This window comes from Oncorhynchus tshawytscha, linkage group LG12, assembly GCF_018296145.1.
Source record: "Oncorhynchus tshawytscha isolate Ot180627B linkage group LG12, Otsh_v2.0, whole genome shotgun sequence".
NCBI lineage: Eukaryota > Metazoa > Chordata > Actinopteri > Salmoniformes > Salmonidae > Oncorhynchus > Oncorhynchus tshawytscha.
The window spans coordinates 28,720,973-28,741,957 of NC_056440.1; the positions used below are offsets into that span (position 1 = coordinate 28,720,973).

A 20,985-nucleotide genomic window follows, 5' to 3' on the forward strand; every position below is an offset into this window, starting at 1 on the left:
TGCCTGACGGTACCACGTTCATCTGTACAAACAATAGTGTGCAAGTTAAACACCATGGGACCACACAGCCGTCATACTGCTCAGGAAGGAGACGTGTTCTGTCTCCTAGAGATGAACGTACTTTGGTGTGAAAAGTGCAAATCAATCCCAGAACAACAGCAAAGGACCTTGTGAAGATGCTGGAGTAAACAGGCACAAAAGTATCTATATCCACAGTAAAACGAGTCCTATATCGACATAACCTGAAAGGCCGCTCAACAATGAAGAAGCCACTGCTCCAAAACCGGCATGAAAAAGCCAGACCACGGTTTGCAACTGCACATTAGGACAAAGATTGTACTTTTTGGAGAAATGTCCTCTGGTCTGATGAAACAAAAATAGAACTGTTTGGCCATAATGACCATTTTGTTTGGAGGAAAAAGGGGGATGCTTGCAAGCCATAGAACACCATCCCAACTGTGAAGCACGGGGGTGGCAGCATCATGTGTTGGGGGTGCTTTGCTGCAGGAGGGACTGGTTCACTTCACAAAGTAGATGGCAACATGGGGGGAAATTATGTGGATATATTGAAGCAACATCTCAGGACATCAGCCAGGAAGTTAAAGCTTGGTCCCAAATGGGTCTTCCAAATGGACAATGACCCCAAGCATACTTCCAAAGTTGTGGCAAAATGGCTTAAGGATAACAGAGTCAAGGTATTAGAGTGGCCATCACAAAGCCCTGACCTCAATCCCATAGAACATTTGTGGGCAGAACTGAAAAAGCGTGTGTGAGCAAAGAGGCCTACAAACCTGACTCAGTTACACCAGCTCTGTCAGGAGGAATGGGCCAAAATTCACCCAATTTATTGTGGGAATCTTGTGGAAGGCTACCCGAAACATTTCACCCAAGTTAAACAATTTAAAGGCAATGCTACAAATACTAATTGAGTGTATGTAAACTTCTGACCCATTTGGAATGTGATGAAATAAATAAAAGCTGAAATAAATCATTCTCCCTACTATTATTCTGACATTTCACATTCTTAAAATAAAGTGGTGATCCTAACTGACCTAAGACACAGAATTTTTACTAGGATTGATTGTTAGGAATTGTGAAAAACTGAGTTTAAATGTATTTGTCTATGGTGTATGTAAATTTCCGACTTCAACTGTAACTATAAGAGCCTTGAATTTTCTTTCGTGGGTGCCTGTTCGCTATCTGGATAAACACACCAATCAAAGCAGTGGAGCGTGTAGTGACTCAAAACTTTAGTGGACAAAACCATTCATCTTGGGGCGACAGGGGGAGCAGGTTTGCAAAATTATACAATTTCTAAAATGTTCATAGATATATATTGTTAATACAGACTGAACCAAAAATTAGTGAAACTGTACAAATTATCCAATGGATTATGATAATTTTCTGTTTTATTTGCTCCATGGACTGGGTGGCCAAGTGGACACACGGCTGTTTGACTCATCTCATTCATGGAGAGGAATAACTTTGCAGCTGTTTCAGATTAGTAAACAATGCCATGCTGGTAGGTGGGAACATTGAAATAAAACCCAGCCCTGAAAAGAAATGTAGGCTGAAAATAATTTGTATGTCATTTCACAAGAAAGACACCTCTTTCATACAGATTTGCACGAAGTGGTTAGCCCAAATAAACTCAGCAAAAAAAGAAACGGCACTTTTTCAGGACCCTGTCTTTCTAAGATAATTTGTAAAAATCCAAATAACTTCACAGATCTTCATTGTAAAGTGTTTAAACACTTTCCCATGCTTATTCAATGAACCATAAACAATTAATGAACATGCACCTGTGGAACGGTCGTTAAGACACTAACAGCTTACAGACGGTAGGCAATTAAGGTAACAGTTATGAAAACTTAGGACACTAAAGAGGCCTTTTTACTGACTCTGGAAAAACACCTAAAGAAAGATGCCCAGGGTTCCTGCTCATCTGCGTGAATGTGCCTTAGGCATGCTGCAAGGAGGCATGAGGACTGCAGATGTGGCCAGGGCAATAAATTGCAATGTCCGTACTGTGAGACGCCTAAGACGGCGCTACAGGGAGACAGGACGGACAGCTGATCCTCCTCGCAGAGGCAGACCACGTGTAACAACACCTGCACAGGATCGGTACATCCAAACATCACACCTGCGGGACAGGTACAGGATGGCAACAACAACTGCCTGAGTTACACCAGGAATGCACAATCCCTCCATCAGTGCTCAGAGTGTGTGCAATATGCTGAGAAAGGCTGGACTGAGGGCTTGTAGGCCTGTTGTAAGGCAGATCCTCACCAGACATCACCGACAATAACGTCGCCTATGGGCACAAACCCACCGTCGCTGGACCAGACAGGACTGGCAAAAAGTGCTCTTCATTGACGAGTCGCGGTTTTGTCTCACCAGGGGTGAAGGTCGGATTCGCGTTACACCGAGCGTTACACCGAGGCCTGTACTCTGGAGCGGGATAGATTTGGAGGTGGAGGGTCCGTCATGGTCTGGGGCTGTGTGTCACAGCATCATCAGACATTGCAGGCAATATCAACGCTGTGCGTTACAGAGAAGACATCCTCCTCCCCCATGTGGTACCCCTCCTGCAGGCTCATCCTGACATGACCCTCCAGCATGACAATGCCACCAGCCATACTGCTCATTCTGTGCGTGATTTCCTGCAAGACAGGAATGTCAGTGTTCTGCAATGGCCAGTGAAGAGCCCGGATCTCAATCCCATTGAGAACGTCTGGGACCTGTTGGATCGGAGTGTGAGGGCTAGGGCCATTCCCCCCAGAATTTTCCAAGAACTTGCAGGTTCCTTGGTGGAAGAGTGGGGTAACATCTCACAGCAGGAACTGGCAAATCTGGTGCAGTCCATGAGGAGGAGATGTACTGCAGTACTTAATGCAACTGGTGGCCACAGCTGATACTGACTGTTACTTTTGATTTTGACCCCCCCCCCTTTGTTCAGGGACACATTATTCAATTTCTGTTAGTCACATGTCTGTGGAACTTGTTCAGTTTATGTCTCAGTTGTTGCATCTTGTTATGTTCATACAAATATTTACACATGTTAAGTTTGCTGAAAATTAACGCAGTTGACAGTGAGAGGACGTTTCTTTTTTTGCTGAGTTTATATCATACTTTGACTAAAATGATAACTTAACATTATGGGTCAGCTCTGGCCATCGTCTTTCCGCTTGAAAAAGTGGATTTCTACTGTTTCTCTATGTTTCCCTATGTCATGTGACCTTATGGTCTAGTGTGGTTTATTAATACCTGCCTCTCTATTTGGGCTAACTTTGCCAAACTCATGATTGATCAGGTCATCCAGCATCCCATCAGCCCATGGTGCTTAGATTCTGGCTATTTATACCAGCATCATGGAGTAGAAGCCCTTCTGCAGAGCAAGGTGGAGAAGGTTGGTGCACAATCCCAGCCTCCAATGAACGTTAGTCTATCTGAAATTGAGTCAATAAAAAATGTGCCTACTAAATGGTGTAGTGGCGTCTTGGACTACACACTGTAATAGATATCTGGCTTAAGTGCTGCCTAAGTGCAGATGATACGCAATATTGGTATTTTTATCTCCTCTGAAATAACCCCACAATCTCAATTTTTCACACCACTTATTTTGAAAAAGTATGTAATGTTGTATTTGACTGTTTCTCTGGGTAAGAACATCTGCAACATGAATAGAATTGTAATGTATTATTACTGTGCGTTAGAAATTCAACAAGGAGTAGTTTATTTCCACACTAATGTATTCTGATTCTTTAATATATATCATTGGGTTTAAAGGGTCTAACCTCTTATTCCTCCCGCATATATTCAATTTAGCAACACATTTAAACAGCACATTGATAACTTGACCAAGAAACTGAAGTTGAAATTGGGTTTCTATTTTAGGAACATTAGCTCTGGACACAGTGTATCAATGGTGCATTAAGATTTATCACAAATGCTAGATCACTCACCCATCACTGTGATTTGTATGCCATGATGCAATGGACCCTCTGTTCACCAGGAGTCTAAAGCACTGGTGCACTTTTGTGTACAAAGTATTGATAGGACAACTCCCTCTGTTCCTTACTGACCAGATCAGTCACTCAATAGTCTTCTTTCACAGTCGCTGCTGTCCTTGTCTGTTCCTAAGGCTAGAACTGAGATGGGGAAACAATGTTTTTCCCATTATGCCCCTTCATCCTGGAACATGCTTCCAAAGATATTACATTTAGGGGAGTTAGCGTACTTGCCTGTTTAAGACTGATCGACGACACTGTTTTTGATAGCTGCAGTTGTTTCTAATAAATGTATCTGTAAGTTGTGACACTGTCTTTTTTGTGTATTTCTTGTTGTTGCAAGATTTTATGTACACGCTTTTATGTGTAGTTTTCCATCTTGCCAGGTCGCCCTCACAAAATAGGTTTTTAACCTCTGGGTATATCCTGGTTAAATAAAGGTTAAATAAATACAAATATTACACTGCTGCTACTGTTTATAAATCCTGTTGCCCTATCGCTTTACCCCCACCTACAGTACATTCAAAAAGTATTCAGACCCTGTGACTTTTTACACATTTTGTTATGTTACAGCCTTATTCTAAAATGTATTAAATGGTTTTTTACCCCCCTCATCAATCTACACACAATACCTCATAATGACAAAGCAAAAACAGCTTTTTAGAAATGTGTTAAAAATTAAAACCTGAAATATCACGTTTACTTAAGTACTCAGATTCTTTACTCAGTACTTTGTTGAAGCACCTTTGGCAGCGATTACAGCCTTCTTCGGTATGACGCTACAAGCTTGGCACATCTGTATTTGGGGAGGTTCTCCAATTCTTCTCTGCAGATTCTCCCAAGCTCTGTCAGGTTGGATGGGGAGTGACGCTGCACAGCTATTTTCAGGTCTCTCCAGAGATGTTAAATCGGGTTCAAGACCAGGCTCTGGCTGGGCCACTCAAGGACATTCAGAGGCTTGACCCTAAGCCACTACTGCGTTGTCTTGGTTGCGTCCTTAGGGTCATTGTTTTGTTGGAAGGTGAACCTTCACCCCAGTCTGAGGCCCTGAGTGCTCTGGAGCAAGTTTTCATCGAGATTATCTCTGTACTTTGATCTGTTCATCTTTCCCTCGATCCTGACTAGTCTCCCAGTCTGCCGCTGAAAAACATCTCCACAGCATGATGCTGCCACCACCGTGCTTCACCGTAGGGATGGTGCCAGTTTTCCTCCAGACGTGACGCTTGGCACTCAGGCCAAAGAGTTCAATCTTGGTTTCATCAGACCAGAGAATCTTGTTTCTCATGGTCAGTCCTTTGGGGGGTTTTTGCTAAAGAACTCTTTAGCAAAAACCGGTAGGCTACTCACTAAGCAAGTAGTGTATTGTCATTTTCATGCACTTCCTGAACTTATCCCTATAGTCTTTAGCTAAGTGGGCAAATAGTCTTGTGACATACAGGAGACCTGGTTTGAACCCAGTCAGTCAGAAGAGCAAGATTAAATAGAATGGAAAGGCTATTCTTAGAAGTATATGATAGGGCCATTCAACTATATCCACTTTCTATCGTGTCCTGCTCAGCCTGAGATCATCACGTCCATGTTCCAGAGTGTCTTTGCTATCATGAATGGGGCCATAATAGCTTATATCCAAAATGGTTCAAATGCTAGAGCCAAATTCATAGGAAGAAAATCAATTCAGAAACCGATAGAATCTACTGTTTACCACAGAGAGTGTTTGATTCTATCTGGTCTCCTTTACCTTTCCTTGCTGGCACAGTACCAGGATGCTGTCTCTGGGTTTTATTCTGAATTTAGAGCACTGAATCTGAATACATCTGAGAAGTTGAATTTATGAAACTTGGATCAACTTGAAATTATAGTTTGTAAAGTTGATACATGAAAAATGAATGCAATATCTACCATATTGAAACCAAATATATAAATATTTACTATGCGTATTAAAATGAATTGAAATTGAATTTTAAAACTGAATGCAAAATTCATTCAATTTCAAATCCTGAAATATATGTTCAATTCATGAATTGCATTACAAATTAAAATAATATTACATTGATATTCAATATCCTAATACAAATAAAACAGTATGAAATTCAAATACAATTTCTGTTGGCACTGGAAATCGCTCCATATATAATTCCACTTTTACATTATGGGGTGTTGGGTGTAGGCCAGTGACATAAGTACATTTTATATTCAGGCAGTAATACTTTCTGAAGACACCTCAATTACCTTGTACCCCTGAGCATCGACTCGTTACTGGTACACCATAGCCAAGTTATCGTTAATCATTGTGTATTTACTCCTTATGTTGTAATTGTTCTATATTTTTCTCTCTGCATTGTTGGGAAGGGCCCTTTAAGTATGCATTTCACTCTTTGTCTACACCTGTTGTTTACAAAGCATGTGAAAAATGAGATTTGATTTGACATCTCATATTGAAGAAGTGCTCTGTTGTAAATTGGATTAAGAGGTAGCCAGATCCCAGCTAGATGGTGATTTACAGTCCGTGCACTATACTGGATGTGGTCATCACTTTGAGATCTCTACCCATCGTCTCCCCACGGATTTGTACTTTCTCCTGTTGGTTATAGATCTTCATTGCTATTTTATGTATCCCTCACATTTTCTCCTTCTCTCGGTCTCTCTGTCTCTCTCTTCCTCTCTCTCTCTCTTCCTCTCTCTCTAGATCCTCACATTCGAAACAAAGAATCCTGCAGAGCTGGCTGAGCGTCTCCGTGCCGTCTGTGGTAACCAAAGCAATGCGTATGCCCGCCTGTTTGAGTACCGTTTGAATGCGCTGCGGGGCCTGTGGGGGGCCCAGCGTCAGCTGGCCCTGGAGGAACAGCAGGACCGGGAGGGGGCCGGGGGGGATGAGGAGGCCCTGGCCCTGCTAAAACGACAGGGCCTGCTGCAGCAGCCTGAACAGGCGCCTTTCACTTCCCGTGTGGGCCTGCTACTGGTCTTCCCCCTGCTGCAGTCCCAGACACGCAGTGACCCAGCACTCTGTGGGGTCACGGCGGAGGTGCTGCTGTCTTGCCTGCGTGACTGCCAGCCCCTCAGCCTCAGCAAGGAACCCGCAGACTGCCTCAACGGCCTGGAGGGGCTGCTCTGCTCCTGGCTGGAGGAGGGGGTCCAGCAAACAGCACAGACCCAGCAGGGACAGGCTCCGACATACATGTTCCATGCACACAGGCAGAGGGAGAATGCCGCCGCTGCTCTGGTAGCCCTCGCCTGCGCCAGGTGAGACCACACCCTTAACACCACAAGTGACTAAAATGTATTTTGTTATTTTATTTAACTAGGCAAGTCAGTTAAGAACAAATACTCCCCCCGCCAAACCCAGACGACGCTGGGCCAATTGTGCGCTGCCCTATGGGACTCCCAATCATGGCCGGTTGTGATACAGCCTGGAATCGAACCAGGGTTTGTAGTGATGCTTCTGGCACTGAGATGCAGTGCCTAGACCGCTGCGCCACTCGGGAGCCCATAAGAGGATATAGTAGTATTCTGGATCATCTGATTCTGCTTACCTGTCTGGCTCATTTACTCCACCTTCAAAATACTGCCCAGATGGTGATTATGCAAGCCGTATAGTGTCATCCCATTTCTGTTTTCACTTTCAGTATCCTAGCTAGCCCCTTTTCAGTGTCCAAGCCGTATAGTGTCATCCCATTTCTGTTTTCACTTTCAGTATCCTAGCTAGCCCCTGTCAGTGTCCTAGCTAACCCCTGTCAGTGTCCTAGCTAACCCCTGTCAGTGTCCTAGCTAACCCCTGTCAGTGTCCTAGCTAGCCCCTGTCAGTGTCCTAGCTAGCCCCTGTCAGTGTCCTAGCTAACCCCTGTCAGTTTCCTAGCTAGCCCCTGTCAGTGTCCTAGCTAACCCCTGTCAGTATCCTAGCTAGCCCCTGTCAGTGTCCTAGCTAACCCCTGTCAGTTTCCTAGCTAGCCCCTGTCAGTGTCCTAGCTAACCCCTGTCAGTGTCCTAGCTAACCCCTGTCAGTGTCCTAGCTAACCCCTGTCAGTGTCCTAGCTAACCCCTGTCAGTGTCCTAGCTAACCCCTGTCAGTTTCCTTGCTAGCCCCTGTCAGTGTCCTAGCTAACCCCTGTCAGTGTCCTAGCTAACCCCTGTCAGTGTCCTAGCTAACCCCTGTCAGTGTCCTAGCTAGCCCCTGTCAGTATCCTAGCTAGCCCCTGTCAGTGTCCTAGCTAACCCCTGTCAGTGTCCTAGCTAGCCCCTGTCAGTATCCTAGCTAGCCCCTGTCAGTGTCCTAGCTAACCCCTGTCAGTTTCCTAGCTAGCCCCTGTCAGTGACCTAACTTGCCCCTGTTAGTGTCGTAGCTAGCCATGTCGTAGCTAGCCTGTGTCGTAGCTGGCCCGTGTTGTAGCTAGCCCGTGTAGGTGTCCTAGCTATTCAGTGTCCTAGCTATACAAGATTTTTGGCCGATACCGATATCCAATATTTTCCTTGTCAAAAAACCTGATACCGATATTTGGAATTGTAGCTAACCTTTTAAAGCATTCTAGTACAGTTAAATAGTTGAAACAACACACACACACTGACCAAAATGTTATTACCAGTAAAACATCATCAAAACCTATTTCTTTCACTTACTTTCTGTTTTGTTGTTCCCTCATTTAATTCTCAACCAGGATTTCATCAAACATGTCAAGAAGTGAAGTTTCAGCTCTGTCTGTCCGTGGCCTCATCTGTCGTGGGTCCTCTTCCTCGGTGCCCACTGTCACTGTGTCCGTTTTCATCTTGTCCAGCTGTGTCTGTAACATTTCACGTAAACCCTGTTTCTTGTCTGCATCGAAGTAGCGGTCCTTGTACCTAGCATCAAGCATGGTGGCGACACAGTATAGAGGCTCAGAGAGAATGCCACCGAATCACTTGTTCACAGCCTCTAGTAGAGTACTTTTACAAGTTTTAACCCCACGGTCTGTGTCGGCAGTTTTGTTGAACAGGCGTTTCAATGCCATGACAGAGGGTATCACGTCTGCTGCAGACACAGTTGATGAGCTTATTTCTCGAGTCAGTTGTTCGAATGGCGCTAGGTGTGTTCATGTTTCCAAGTTTCAAACATGTTCTCAAATGCCATTGAAATGGCAGCAGCGGTATGAGAACCAGCACATTCTTGAGCATGCAGTACGGCTTTCCTCAGTATGAAATCCTCGTCGACCCACTGTGCTGTCAGCCTCAGCATGCTTGTGGGGCTGACATCGCTGGTCCAAATGTCAGTTGTGAAGATAATAGCAGTGACGGCAATAGCAAGTAGCTCATGGATGTGTGTTTCAACAATACTGTGTAACTCTGGTAGGGCAACATCTGAAATATAGTGCCTACTTGGTAGTGTGTACCGGGACTCGAGGTGCACGACCAGTCAGCGAAAGCCAACATCATCAACGACAGAGAACGGTTGATTGTCAAGGGCAATGAATTCTATTATCTTGGCGTTAATAGTTTTCACCTTTGAGTTGTCTCACTGAAATTCTCTCTTTCAAATGACTGCTTGACTTGAACTTAGTTGTTGGTAGTGTGCGCTTAGTTTTTTTTCTGCCTTTGTTCTAAGTAGTCGCTGAACGTCTGGGGGTGATGCACTTTCAAATGAGTAATTAGGTTTGTGGTATTGAAAGATTTCACTTTCTCCCCTCTGGAAATAATAGCAGCACAAACGTTGCATATGGCCTTTTTGTTATCTTCCTTTGAAACTTCAAAATATATCCACACAGCAGACATTGTGGGCTAGGTTAGGAAGGCTGTGTTGCACGTGTAGCTCTGTATTTTTTGTGGCGTCATTACGTTATCTACCTACGTTATATAGGTATGCACGTCAGCTTTGACATCGGTTTTGTACATCAGCGTTAAACTAGACGTCGGGCCAATGCAGATGTTGTCATTTTTAGCTAATATTGGCCGATTCCAATATGCTTACCGATATATCGTGCATCCCTAGTCCTAGCTAGTCAGGGTCCTAGCTAGCCAGTGTTGTAGCTAGCCAGCGCCTGTCGTAGCTAGCAAGCACCTGTCGTAGCTAGCAAGCGCCTGTTGTTGCCAGCGCTTGTTGTTGTCAGCGCCTGTTGTTCACTAAATAGAGTGCCCTTTAAGATTCTTTCTTTGAAAAAGGCCTTTCAGTTATTGTGTTTGCTTTGACAGTGATGCTTGTTGCACTGGGGTCTTGTGTGTTTCACATAGGAAACTGGCTGCGGCCCGGCTTCTGCTGTCGACAACTGAGCTTGACTTGTCAAAACCAGAACCATCCCCCCTTTGTGTCCCCTCTGTAGAGCCTGAGAGCCCATTGTGTCAGGGAACCATCCAGTCCTAGTGCTCTATCTTCACCAACAGTGGTGGCTAGTTGAAGAGCTAGGCTATTCTCTGTCTCCCTCTCTGATGGTATGGGCGTGCTGTACTGCATTTTTTGTGTGTGCGCTGCATAGGCTAACTGTTTCTCATCAGTGTGATGTCACCAGCTGGTGAGAATGATGTCAAATCAAATTTCATTTGTCATTTACACATGGTTAGCAGATGTTAATGCGAGTGTAGCGAAATGCTTGTGCTTCTAGTTCCGACAATGCAGTACTAACCAACGAGTAATCTAACCCAACAATTTCACAACAACTACCTTATACACACAAGTGTAAAGGAATGAAGAATATGTACATAAAAATATATGAATGAGTAATGGTACAGGACGGCATAGGCGAGATGCAGTAGTGGTATAGAGTACAGTATATACATATGAGATGAGTAATGTAGGGTATGTAAACATTATATGAAGTGGCATTGTTTAAAGTGGCTAGTGATACATTTATTCCATCAATTTTTACATTATTAAATGTTGGCATCAGCCACTCAATGTTAGTCAGCCACTCAAGCTGTCTGTGTGGGTGGACCAATTCAGTTTGTCCGTGATGTGTACGCCGAGGAACTTAAAACTTACTACCCTCTCCACTACTGTCCCTTTGATGTGGATAGAGGGGTGCTCCCTCTACTGTTTCCCGAAGTCCACGATCATCCCCTTTGTTTTGTTGACGTTGAGTGTGAGGTTATTTTCCTGACACCACACTCCGAGGGCCCTCACCTCCTCCCTGTAGGCCGTCTCATCGTTGTTGGTAATCAAGCCTACCACTGTAGTGTCGTCTGCAGACTTGATGATTGAGTTGGAGGCGTGCATGACCACACAGTCGTGGGTGAACAGGGAGTACAGGAGAGGGCTCAGAACGCACCCTTGTGGGGTCCCAGTGTTGAGGATCAGCGGGGTGGAGATGTTGTTACCTACCCTCACCACCTGGGGGCGGCCCGTCAGGAAGTCCAGTACCCAGTTGCACAGGGCGGGGTCGAGACCCAGGGTCTCGAGCTTGATGACGAGTTTGGAGGGTACTATGTTGTTAAATGCTGAGCTATAGTCGATGAACAGCATTCTCACACAGGTATTCCTCTTGTCCAGATGGGTTAGGGCAGTGTGCAGTGTGGTTGCGATTGCGTCATCTGTGGATCTATTGGGGCGGTAAGCAAATTGGAGTGGGTCTAGGTTGTCGGGTAGGGTGGAGGTGATATGGTCCTTGACTAGTCTCTCAAAGCACTTCATGATGTTAGAAGTGAGTGCTACGGGCGGTAGTCGTTTAGCTCAGTTACCTTAGCTTTCTTGGGAACAGGAACAATGGTGGCCCTCTTGAAGCATGTGGGAACATCAGACTGGGATATGGATTGATTGAATATGTCCGTAAACACACCAGCCAGCTGGTCTGCTCATGCTCTGAGGATGCGGCTGGGGATGCCGTCTGGGCCTGCAGTCTTGCGAGGGTTAACACGTTTAAATGTTTTACTCACGTCGGCTGCAGTGAAGGAGAGTCCGCAGGTTTTGGTAGCGAGCCGTGTCAATGGCACTGTATTGTCCTCAAAGCGAGCAAAGAAGTTGTTTAGTCTGTCTGGGAGCAAGACATACTAGTCCGCGACGGGGCTGGTTTTCTTTTTGGAATCCGTGATTGACTGTAGACCCTGCCACATACCTCTTGTGTCTGAGCCGTTGAATTGCGACTCCACTTTGTCTCTATACTGACGCTTAGCTTGTTTGATTGCCTTTGTGAGGGAATAGCTACACTTTGTATTCAGTCATGTTTCTGGTCACCTTGCCCTGATTAAAAGCAGTGGTTCTCGCTTTCAGTTTCGTGCGAATGCTGCCATCAATCCACGGTTTCTGGTTTGGAATGTTTTAATTGTTCCTGTGGGTACGACATCGCCGATGCACTTGCTAATAAACTCGCTCACTGAATCAGCGTATTCGTCAATGTTGTTGTTTGACGCAATGCGGAACATATCCCAGTCCACGTGATCAAAGCAATCTTGAAGCGTGGAATCAGATTGGTCAGACCAGCGTTGAACAGACCTGAGTGCGGGAGCTTCCTGTTTTAGTTTCTGTCTATAGGCAGGAAGCAACAAAATGGAGTCGTGGTCAGCTTTTCTCAAAAGGAGGGCGGGGGAGGGCCTTATATGCGTTGCGGAAGATAGAATAACAATGATCCAGGGTTTTACCAACCCTGGTTGCACAATCGATATGCTGATAGAATTTAGGGAGTCTTGTTTTCAGATTAGCCTTGTTAAAATCCCCAGCTACAATGAATGCAGGCTCGGGATATGTAGTTTCCATTTTACATAGAGTCAAATGAAGTTCGTTCAGGGCCATCGATGTGTCTGCTTGGGTGGGAATATATGCGGCTGTGATTATAATCGAAGAGAATTCTCTTGATAGATATTGCGGTTGACATTTGATTGTGAGGAATTCTAAGTCAGGTGAACAGAAGGACTTGAGTTCCTGTATGTTGTTATGATCACACCACGTCTTGTTAATGTGTTAGTGTAAAGTGGTCTGCGGTGGGGAGGGGGATGCTGGTTCCAGGCTGAATCATCTGTTGTTTATTACATGTGGGAACCAGCAAGACTCATGTGAATACAGTTACCTAAGCCACACTCACAGGCACAAACAAAAACTCTGACACACAATGATAACTTCAATGTCTTTCAAATACAGTGCAATGTCTTTCAAATACTCCTTGACCTTTTCCACATTTGGTTACGTTACAGACGTTACAGCCTTATTGTAAAATGTATTAAACATATTTGTTCCTCATCAATCTACACACAATACCCCATAATGTCAAAGCAAAACATTTGTTTTTCTTTTTGCAAATGTGTACAAAAAATACATGGAAATATCATATCTACATAAGTATTCAGACCCTTTATTCAGTACTTTGTTGAAGCACCTTTGGCAGCGATAACAGCCTTGAGTCTTGGGTGTGACGCTACAATTCTCCGCAGATCCTCACAAGCTCTGTCAGGTTGGATTGGGAGCGTCGCTGCACAGCTGTTTTCAGGTCTCTCCTGAGATGTTCAAGTCCGGGCTCTGGCTGGGCCGCTCAAGGAAATATAGATACTTGTTCCGAAGCAACTCCTGCATTGTCTTGGCTGTGTGCTTAGGGTCGTTGTCCTGTTGGAAGGTGAACCTTAGCCCTAGAATGGAGGTCCTGAGCGCTCTGGAGCGGGTTTTCATCAAAGATCTCTCTGTACTTTGCTCTGTTCATCTTTCCCTCGATCCTGACTAGTCTCCCAGTCTCTGTCGCTGAAAAACATCCCCACAGCATGATGCTACCCCCATTATGCTTCACTGTAAAAATGCATTCAGGCCAACGTCTTAGTTTCATCAAACCACAGAATCTTGTTTCTCATGGTCTGAGAGTCCTTTTGATGACAGCCTGCTTGGAGTTTGGCAAAAGGCATAAGCCTTTTATGGAGGAGTGGCTTCCGCCTGGCCACTCTACCATAAAGGCCTGATTGGTGGAGTGCTGCAGAGATGGGAGAACCTTCCAGAAGGACAACCATCTCCACAGAGGAATTCTGGAGCTCTGTCAGAGTGACCATCGGGTTCTTGGTCACCTCCCTGAACAATGCCCTTCTACTCTGATTGCTCAGTTTGGCCAGGCAGCCAGCTCTAGGAAGAGTCTCTGCATTTCCGAACTTCCATTTAAGAATGATGGAGGCCACTGTGTTCTTGGGGACCTTCAATGCCGCAGAAATGTTTTGGTACCCTTAGACCAGACCTGTGTGTCTACATAATCCTGTGTCTATTCAACCTCACGGCTTGGTTTTTGCTCTGACATGCACTGTCAACTGCGGGACCGTATCTAGACAGGTGTGTGCTAGGGATGCACGATATATCGGTGAACATATGGGAATTGGCCGTTATTAGCTAAAAATGCCAACATCAGTATTGGCCGATGTCTAGTTTAATTCCGATGTTAAAAACCGATGTCAAAGGTACCGTGCATGACGTAATAATGACGTAATAACGGCATATAAAACTTTGCACAACATGTGCAACACAGCATTCCTAACCTAACCCACACAATGTCTGCTGTGTGGATCGAGCAGTAAACAAGTCGAGCAGTCATTTGAAAGAGTAAGAATATTTCTGCGAGACAACCCTTGACAATATACCGTTCTGTTGTTGGTGATGTTGTTTTTTTCCGACTGGTCGAGTACCGGTACACACTACCAAGTGCGCTATTTTTCAGATGTTGCCCTACCGGAGTTACACAGTAATAGCGTCACTGCTATTAGCTTCACGACATACATACTATGGAACGCCTTTTAGGGTCTTTACATGTCCAAAAAGATACAGTAGCCCTGTCAAAGCTGTACAAAAAAGTCAGCAAACAAGCAAGCACCGGCCACGAATGATGCGTTTACAATACCGCGTTGGTAATAAAGCATCATTTGTTCGCCCGCAACTTCTGGGGTAGCTAATTTTAGCTTGGTATTTAGATAGCACCAATACAACCAGCCTAAAAACAATGACCAGTAGAAACTGCAGTCATTGTCATTATTCTTAGCCATGATTTAGGAATCCTTGTGAGTAAGTATTGTTGTTCGCATATTGAAATTGAATTTCAGTTCATGAAAATAAATAGCTAGCCAGCTACTTAACCCTGTTGCCCAAAGCTAACGTTATAAGCAGCCAGCTAGCTTCATCTGGCTTGTGGGTCTTGACCGGACCGGGTTATGTGTGGTGAAGCTAGCCACAGTAAGGATTAGGCACAATAGTGGAATTTGTTGTTTGCCTTCAAAATAAAGGTATTTCTTTACCTTTATTTAACTAGGCAGGTCAGTTAAGAACACATTCTTATTTTCAATGACGACCTAGGAACAGTGGGTTAACTGCCTGTTCTGGGGCAGAACGACAGATTTGTACCTTGTCAGTTCGGGGATTTGAACTTGGAACCTTTCGGTTACTAGTCCAAAGCTCTAACCACTAGGCTACGCTGCCGCCGTCATTGACAGTGATGTCATATGAATACAAATAGTAGCATTATGCTATACTTTTATTTTGAAGGCTAACCGCAAGGTCCACTATTGTGCCTAATCCTTATTGTAGCTAGCTTCACATAGATGGGTCCGACAACCATTCAACAAATAAGAACTGTCTTATAAATGAGGGTTATTTTAGGTGACGACACCTTGCTATATTGTTAGCTAGCTAACTGTAGCTACTGAAACAGATTATGTCGTGTTATTTGATGTGTATCTTTTTTGACACGCAAAGACCCAAACGGCATTCCATAGATATCCTGGTTGAGAATGAAACGACTGAACAAATGAACAACGGAACAGCACAGCAAGTAAGTGAAAGAAATAGGTTTTGATGATGTTTTACTGGTAATGAGGACGTACGTAAATGCCAACAAAATAACTTTTTGGTGTGTGCGTGCGTGTATATATATAAAAAAAAACGTTATTTAACTAGGTAAGTCAGTTAAGAACAAACTCTTATGTACAATGACGGCCCTGACGATGCTGTGCAAATTGTGCGCCACCCTATGGGACTCCCAATCACGGCCAGATGTGATACAGCCTGGATTTGAACCAGGGACTGTAGTGACGCCTCTTGCACTGAGATGCAGTGCCTTAGACCGCTGCGTCCATGTGTGTGTTATGTCACGTTCTGACCTTAGTTCCTTTATTATGTCTTTGTGTTAGTTTGGTAAGGGCGTGAGTTGGGGTGGGTAGTCTATGTTATTTTTTCTATGTTGTGTTTATGTGTTTGGCCTGGTATGGTTCTCAATCAGAGGCAGGTGTCGTTTGTTGTCTCTGATTGAGAATCATACTTAGGTAGCCTGTTTTCCCCATTTTAGGTGTGGGTGATTGTTTCTGTCTCTGTGTCTTTATCAGACAGAACTGTTTCGTTTTCATTCGTTCTCCTTGTTATTTTGTTTTTGGTGTTCAATGTTAATAATTTATCAACATGGACACGTACCACGCTGCATATTGGTCCGATCTTTCATACTCCTTGTCAGAGGAAGACGAATATCGTTACATGTTAACTATTTAACTGTACTAGAATGCTTAAAAGGCTGCTAAAATTGTAAAAATCAATTATCGGTATCGATTTTTTTGGGCAAGGAAAATATCGGTATCGGCCAAAAATGTCATATCGGTGCATCACTAGTGTGTGCCTTTCAAAATCATGTCAAATCAATTGAATTTACCACAGGTGGACTCCAATTCAAGTTGTAGAAACATCTCAAGGATGATCAATGGAAACAGGATACACCTGAGCTCAATTTCGACTCTCAAAGCAAAGGGTCTGAAAACTTATGTAAAAGTATTTCTGTTTTTTAATTTTAATACATTTGCAAACATTTCCAAAAACCTGTTTTCGCTTTGTCATTATGGGGTATTGTGTGCAGATGACGATTTTCAAAATGTAATCCATTTTTAGAATCACTGTAAAGTAAAATTTTGTACTCTCCTAGAAGCATGCGCACACCACACACACACACACACACACACACACACACACACACACACACACACACACACACACACACACACACACACACACACACACACACACACACACACACACACACACACACGACACAGCTGGAGCATGGAGCAACATTCCCACTAGTGCACACAACTGGAACTACCTGAGAAGACCTCTCAACTGCACTGACTTTCGCTCCCTCCGTTTCCCTAGTTTAACACACGTGCTTTGTGTTTCCAGGGGGTCCTTAAAGACCTTTATCCACACTGTTCACCTGCTGCAGAAACAGACAGACCTGGGCCAGCTCCCTGTGGCTGATGTGCTCTACAAGTGAGTCTAGTATCCTTATGTCTGGATGTGCTTGGCGAGACACCCTTGTGTCCCTTCCCTGTCTTGCCGTGGTTGTGACCTCTTTCTCTCCCTGTCTGTCCCACCCAGACTCCTAGTGCTCGAGGGGGGGCCAGGCTCCCCGTCCTGTCTGCTCGGGGGCAAGCACAGCGTTTCCTGGGGCTTTGAGGACATGCTGCCTACACCTGACAGCAGCAATGGAGGGGCAGAGAGCAAAGGTAATCAAATCAAATTTTATTGTCACATACACATGGTTAGCAGATGTTAATGCGAGTGTAGCGAAATGCTTGTGGTTCTAGTTCCGACAATGCAGTAATATCTAACAAGTAATCTAACAAATTCACAACAACTACCTTATTTATACACACAAATGTAAAGGGATGAATAAGAATATGTACATATAAATATATGGATGAGCGATGACTGTGCGGCATAGGCAAGATGCAGTAGATGGTATATACATATGAGATGAGTAATGTAGAATATGTAAACATTATTAAAGTGGCGTTATTTAAAGTAACAACTGATACCTTTATTAAGTCCATTTATTTAGATGGCCAGAGATTTGAGTCAGTATGTTGGCAGCAGACTCTCTATGTTAGTGATGGCTGTTTTAACAGTCTGATGGCCTTGAGATAAAAGCTGTTTTTCAGCCTCTCGGTCCCAGCTTTGATGCACCTATACTGACCTCGCTTTCTGGATGGTAAAGAGGTGAACAGGCAGTGAATCGGGTGGTTGTTGTCTTTGATTATCTTTTTGGCCTTCCTGTGACATCGGGTGCTGTAGGTGTCCTGGAGGGCAGGTAGTTTGCCCCCGATGATGCGTTGTGCAGACATCACTACCCTCTGGAGAGCCTTGCGGTTGAGGGCGGTGCAGTTGCCGTACCAGGCGGTGATACAGCCCGACAGGATGCTCTCGATTGTGCATCTGTAGAAGCTTGAGTGTTTTAGATGACAAGACAAATTTCTTCAGCCTCCTGAGGTTGAAGAGGCGCTGTTGCGCCTTCTTCACCATGCTGTCTGTATGGGTGGACCATTTCAGTTTGTCCGTGATGTATACGCAGAAGGATCTTAAAACTTTCCACCTCTCCACTACTGTCCCGTCGATGTGGATGGCGGGGTCCACGATCATTTCTCAAAATATATTCCGGTCTATTGAACTATGGGTCATTTTTATGCTGTCAGAGTATTCTTTCTCACAGTACCATTATAGAATTATTTGTATGGGAGTGTTCTGTATGTGCAGTTAGGTGTGTTTCCTTTTTTGTGGATACAGGTAGTGCCACTCTTATCAATGGAAATCAAATGTATCAACCCATGGAGGTCTGGATTTGGAGTCACACTCAAAATTAAAGTGGAAAACCACACTACAGGCTGATCCAACTTCGATGTAATGTCCTTAAAACAAGTCAAAATGATGCTCAGTAGTGTGTGTGGCCTCCACGTGCCTGTATGACCTCCCTACAACGCCTGGGCATGCTCCTGATGAGGTGGCGGATGGTCTCCTGAGGGATCTCCTCCCAGACCTGGACTAAAGCATCCGCCAACTCCTGGACAGTCTATGGTGCAATGTGGCGTTGGTGGATGGAACGAGACATGATGTCCCAGATGTGCTCAATTGGATTCAGGTCTGGGGAACATGCGGGCCAGTCCATAGCATCAATGCCTTCCTCTTGCAGGAACTGCTGACACACTCCAGCCACATGAGGTCTAGCATTGTCTTGCATTAGGAGGAACCCAGGGCCAACCGCACCAGCATATGGTCTCACAAGGGGTCTGAGGATCTCATCTCGGTACCCAATGGCAGTCAGGCTACCTCTGGCGAGCACATGGAGGAAATGCCACCCCACACCATGACTGACCCACCGCCAAACCGGTCATGCTGGAGGATGTTGTAGGCAGTAGAACGTTCTCCACGGCGTCTCCAGACTCTGTCACGTCTGTCACGTGCTCAGTGTGAACCTGCTTTCATCTGTGAAGAGCACAGGGCGCCAGTGGCGAATTTGCCAATCTTGGTGTTCTCTGGCAAATGCCGAACGTCCTGCACGGTATTGGGTTGTAAGCACAACCCCTACCTGTGGACGTCGGGCCCTCATACCACCCTCATGGAGTCTGTTTCTGACCGTTTGAGCAGACACATGCACATTTGTGGCCTGCTGGAGGTCATTTTGAAGGGCTCTGGCAGTGCTCCTCCTGCTCCTCCTTGCACAAAGGCTGAGGTAGCGGTCCTGCTGCTGGGTTGTTGCCCTCCTACAGCCTCCTCCACGTCTCCTGATGTACTGGCCTGTCTCCTGGTAGCGCCTCAATGCTCTGGACACTACGCTGACAGACACAGCAAACCTTCTTGCCACAGCTCGCAATGATGTGTCATCCTGGATGAGCTGCACTACCTGAGCCACTTGTGTGGGTTGTAGACTCCGTCTCATGCTACCACTAGAGTGAAAGCACCGCCAGAATTCAAAAGTGACCAAAACATCAGCCAGGAAGCATAGGAACTGAGAAGTGGTCTGTGGTCACCACCTGCAGAACCACTCCTTTATTGGGGGTGTCTTGCTAATTGCCTATAATTTCCACCTGTTGTCTATTCCATTTGCACAACAGCATGTGAAATTTATTGTGAATCAGTGTTGCTTCCTAAGTGGACAGTTTGATTTCACAGAAGTGTGATTGACTTGGAGTTACATTTTTGTTTAAGTGTTCCCTTTATTGTTTTGAGCATTGCAGTTAAATGTACTAAAGAGCAACAATGGGTACATATTGAAGATGTGCATGCTCATCCCCAGAATCTTTTTACGTGTCTATTTTCAAAGGATAAAGCTAAAAACATGAACAACTTCATAGTTAAGAACACTATAAAAGTATGGAAGAAAACAAAATGGATTCTACAAAATACAATATCCCACCCTAAAACACACCTTTATGGAACAGTCCTTGGATAGCTTTTCAGAATTAATCGATGAATTGGCCCACATGGAAAACTAAAGGCATAGAAATCATATATGACGTGGTAATAGGAAATACAATTATTTCCTTGACAGAATTAAAAAGCTTTTGGTCATGTAGTGTATGACTATTATTATTATTAGTAGTAGTATATGTAAACACAAATGATCAATCGGACAATTAGGGCTATACTATGACTGTCACTGCTGCCTGCACCGTCTTGTTGCCTCACCCCTTTCACTGTTGTTGTCCCGTGCTCTCTATACTGTCCTCCCTCTTTCCCCTCCTTCCCTGTTTCTTTACCCCTCCTTCCGTTTTTCTCCCTCTTCTGCTGTTTCTCACTCCGTCTCTTCCTCCCTCCCTGCTGTTGCAGACACAGACCTGGGGCGCTGTCTGGCCACAGACGGGCTCTATCTCTACACCACTAACTCCTTTGGGAGAGGAATCAGCAAGCTGGGCTCCGGTTTGCACGGGACACTGAGGTAACATGGCACCCCTGCTTTCATATGCAGAGGGAGTGATAATGCAGAGGGAGCGATAATGCAGAGAGAAAATGTAGATGGAATGATAATGCAGATGGATAGATAATGCAGAGAGAGTGATAATGCAGAGAGAGAGTGAGAGGAAAATGTATGTATATGCTGGAAGTAGAAGCCTGAGAGTTGTTGTCCATTAGTGTATGTGTGTACACACACACACACACACACACACACACACACACACACACACACACACACACACACACACACACACAACCAGTCAAAAGTTTGGACACACCTACTCATTCAAGGGTTTTTCTTTATTTTTAAAATCTACATTGTTGAATAATAGTGAATCAAAACTATGAAATAACACATATGGAATC

General features: G+C 44.7%; 1 protein-coding gene across 3 annotated transcripts in view; it reads left to right on the forward strand.

Annotated features, from left to right (window-relative positions):
• The window catches only part of LOC112262890 (probable E3 ubiquitin-protein ligase HECTD4), a 73,069-nt gene that overhangs the window by 12,554 nt on the left and 39,530 nt on the right, over positions 1–20,985 (forward strand). For all 3 annotated transcript variants that reach the window (XM_024438720.2, XM_042331569.1, XM_024438722.2), the window contains exons 2-5: positions 6,697–7,250; positions 17,071–17,160; positions 17,269–17,396; positions 20,494–20,602. In XM_024438720.2, the coding sequence (XP_024294488.2) occupies positions 6,697–7,250; positions 17,071–17,160; positions 17,269–17,396; positions 20,494–20,602 (881 nt within the window). The remainder of the gene's footprint in view (positions 1–6,696; positions 7,251–17,070; positions 17,161–17,268; positions 17,397–20,493; positions 20,603–20,985) is intronic.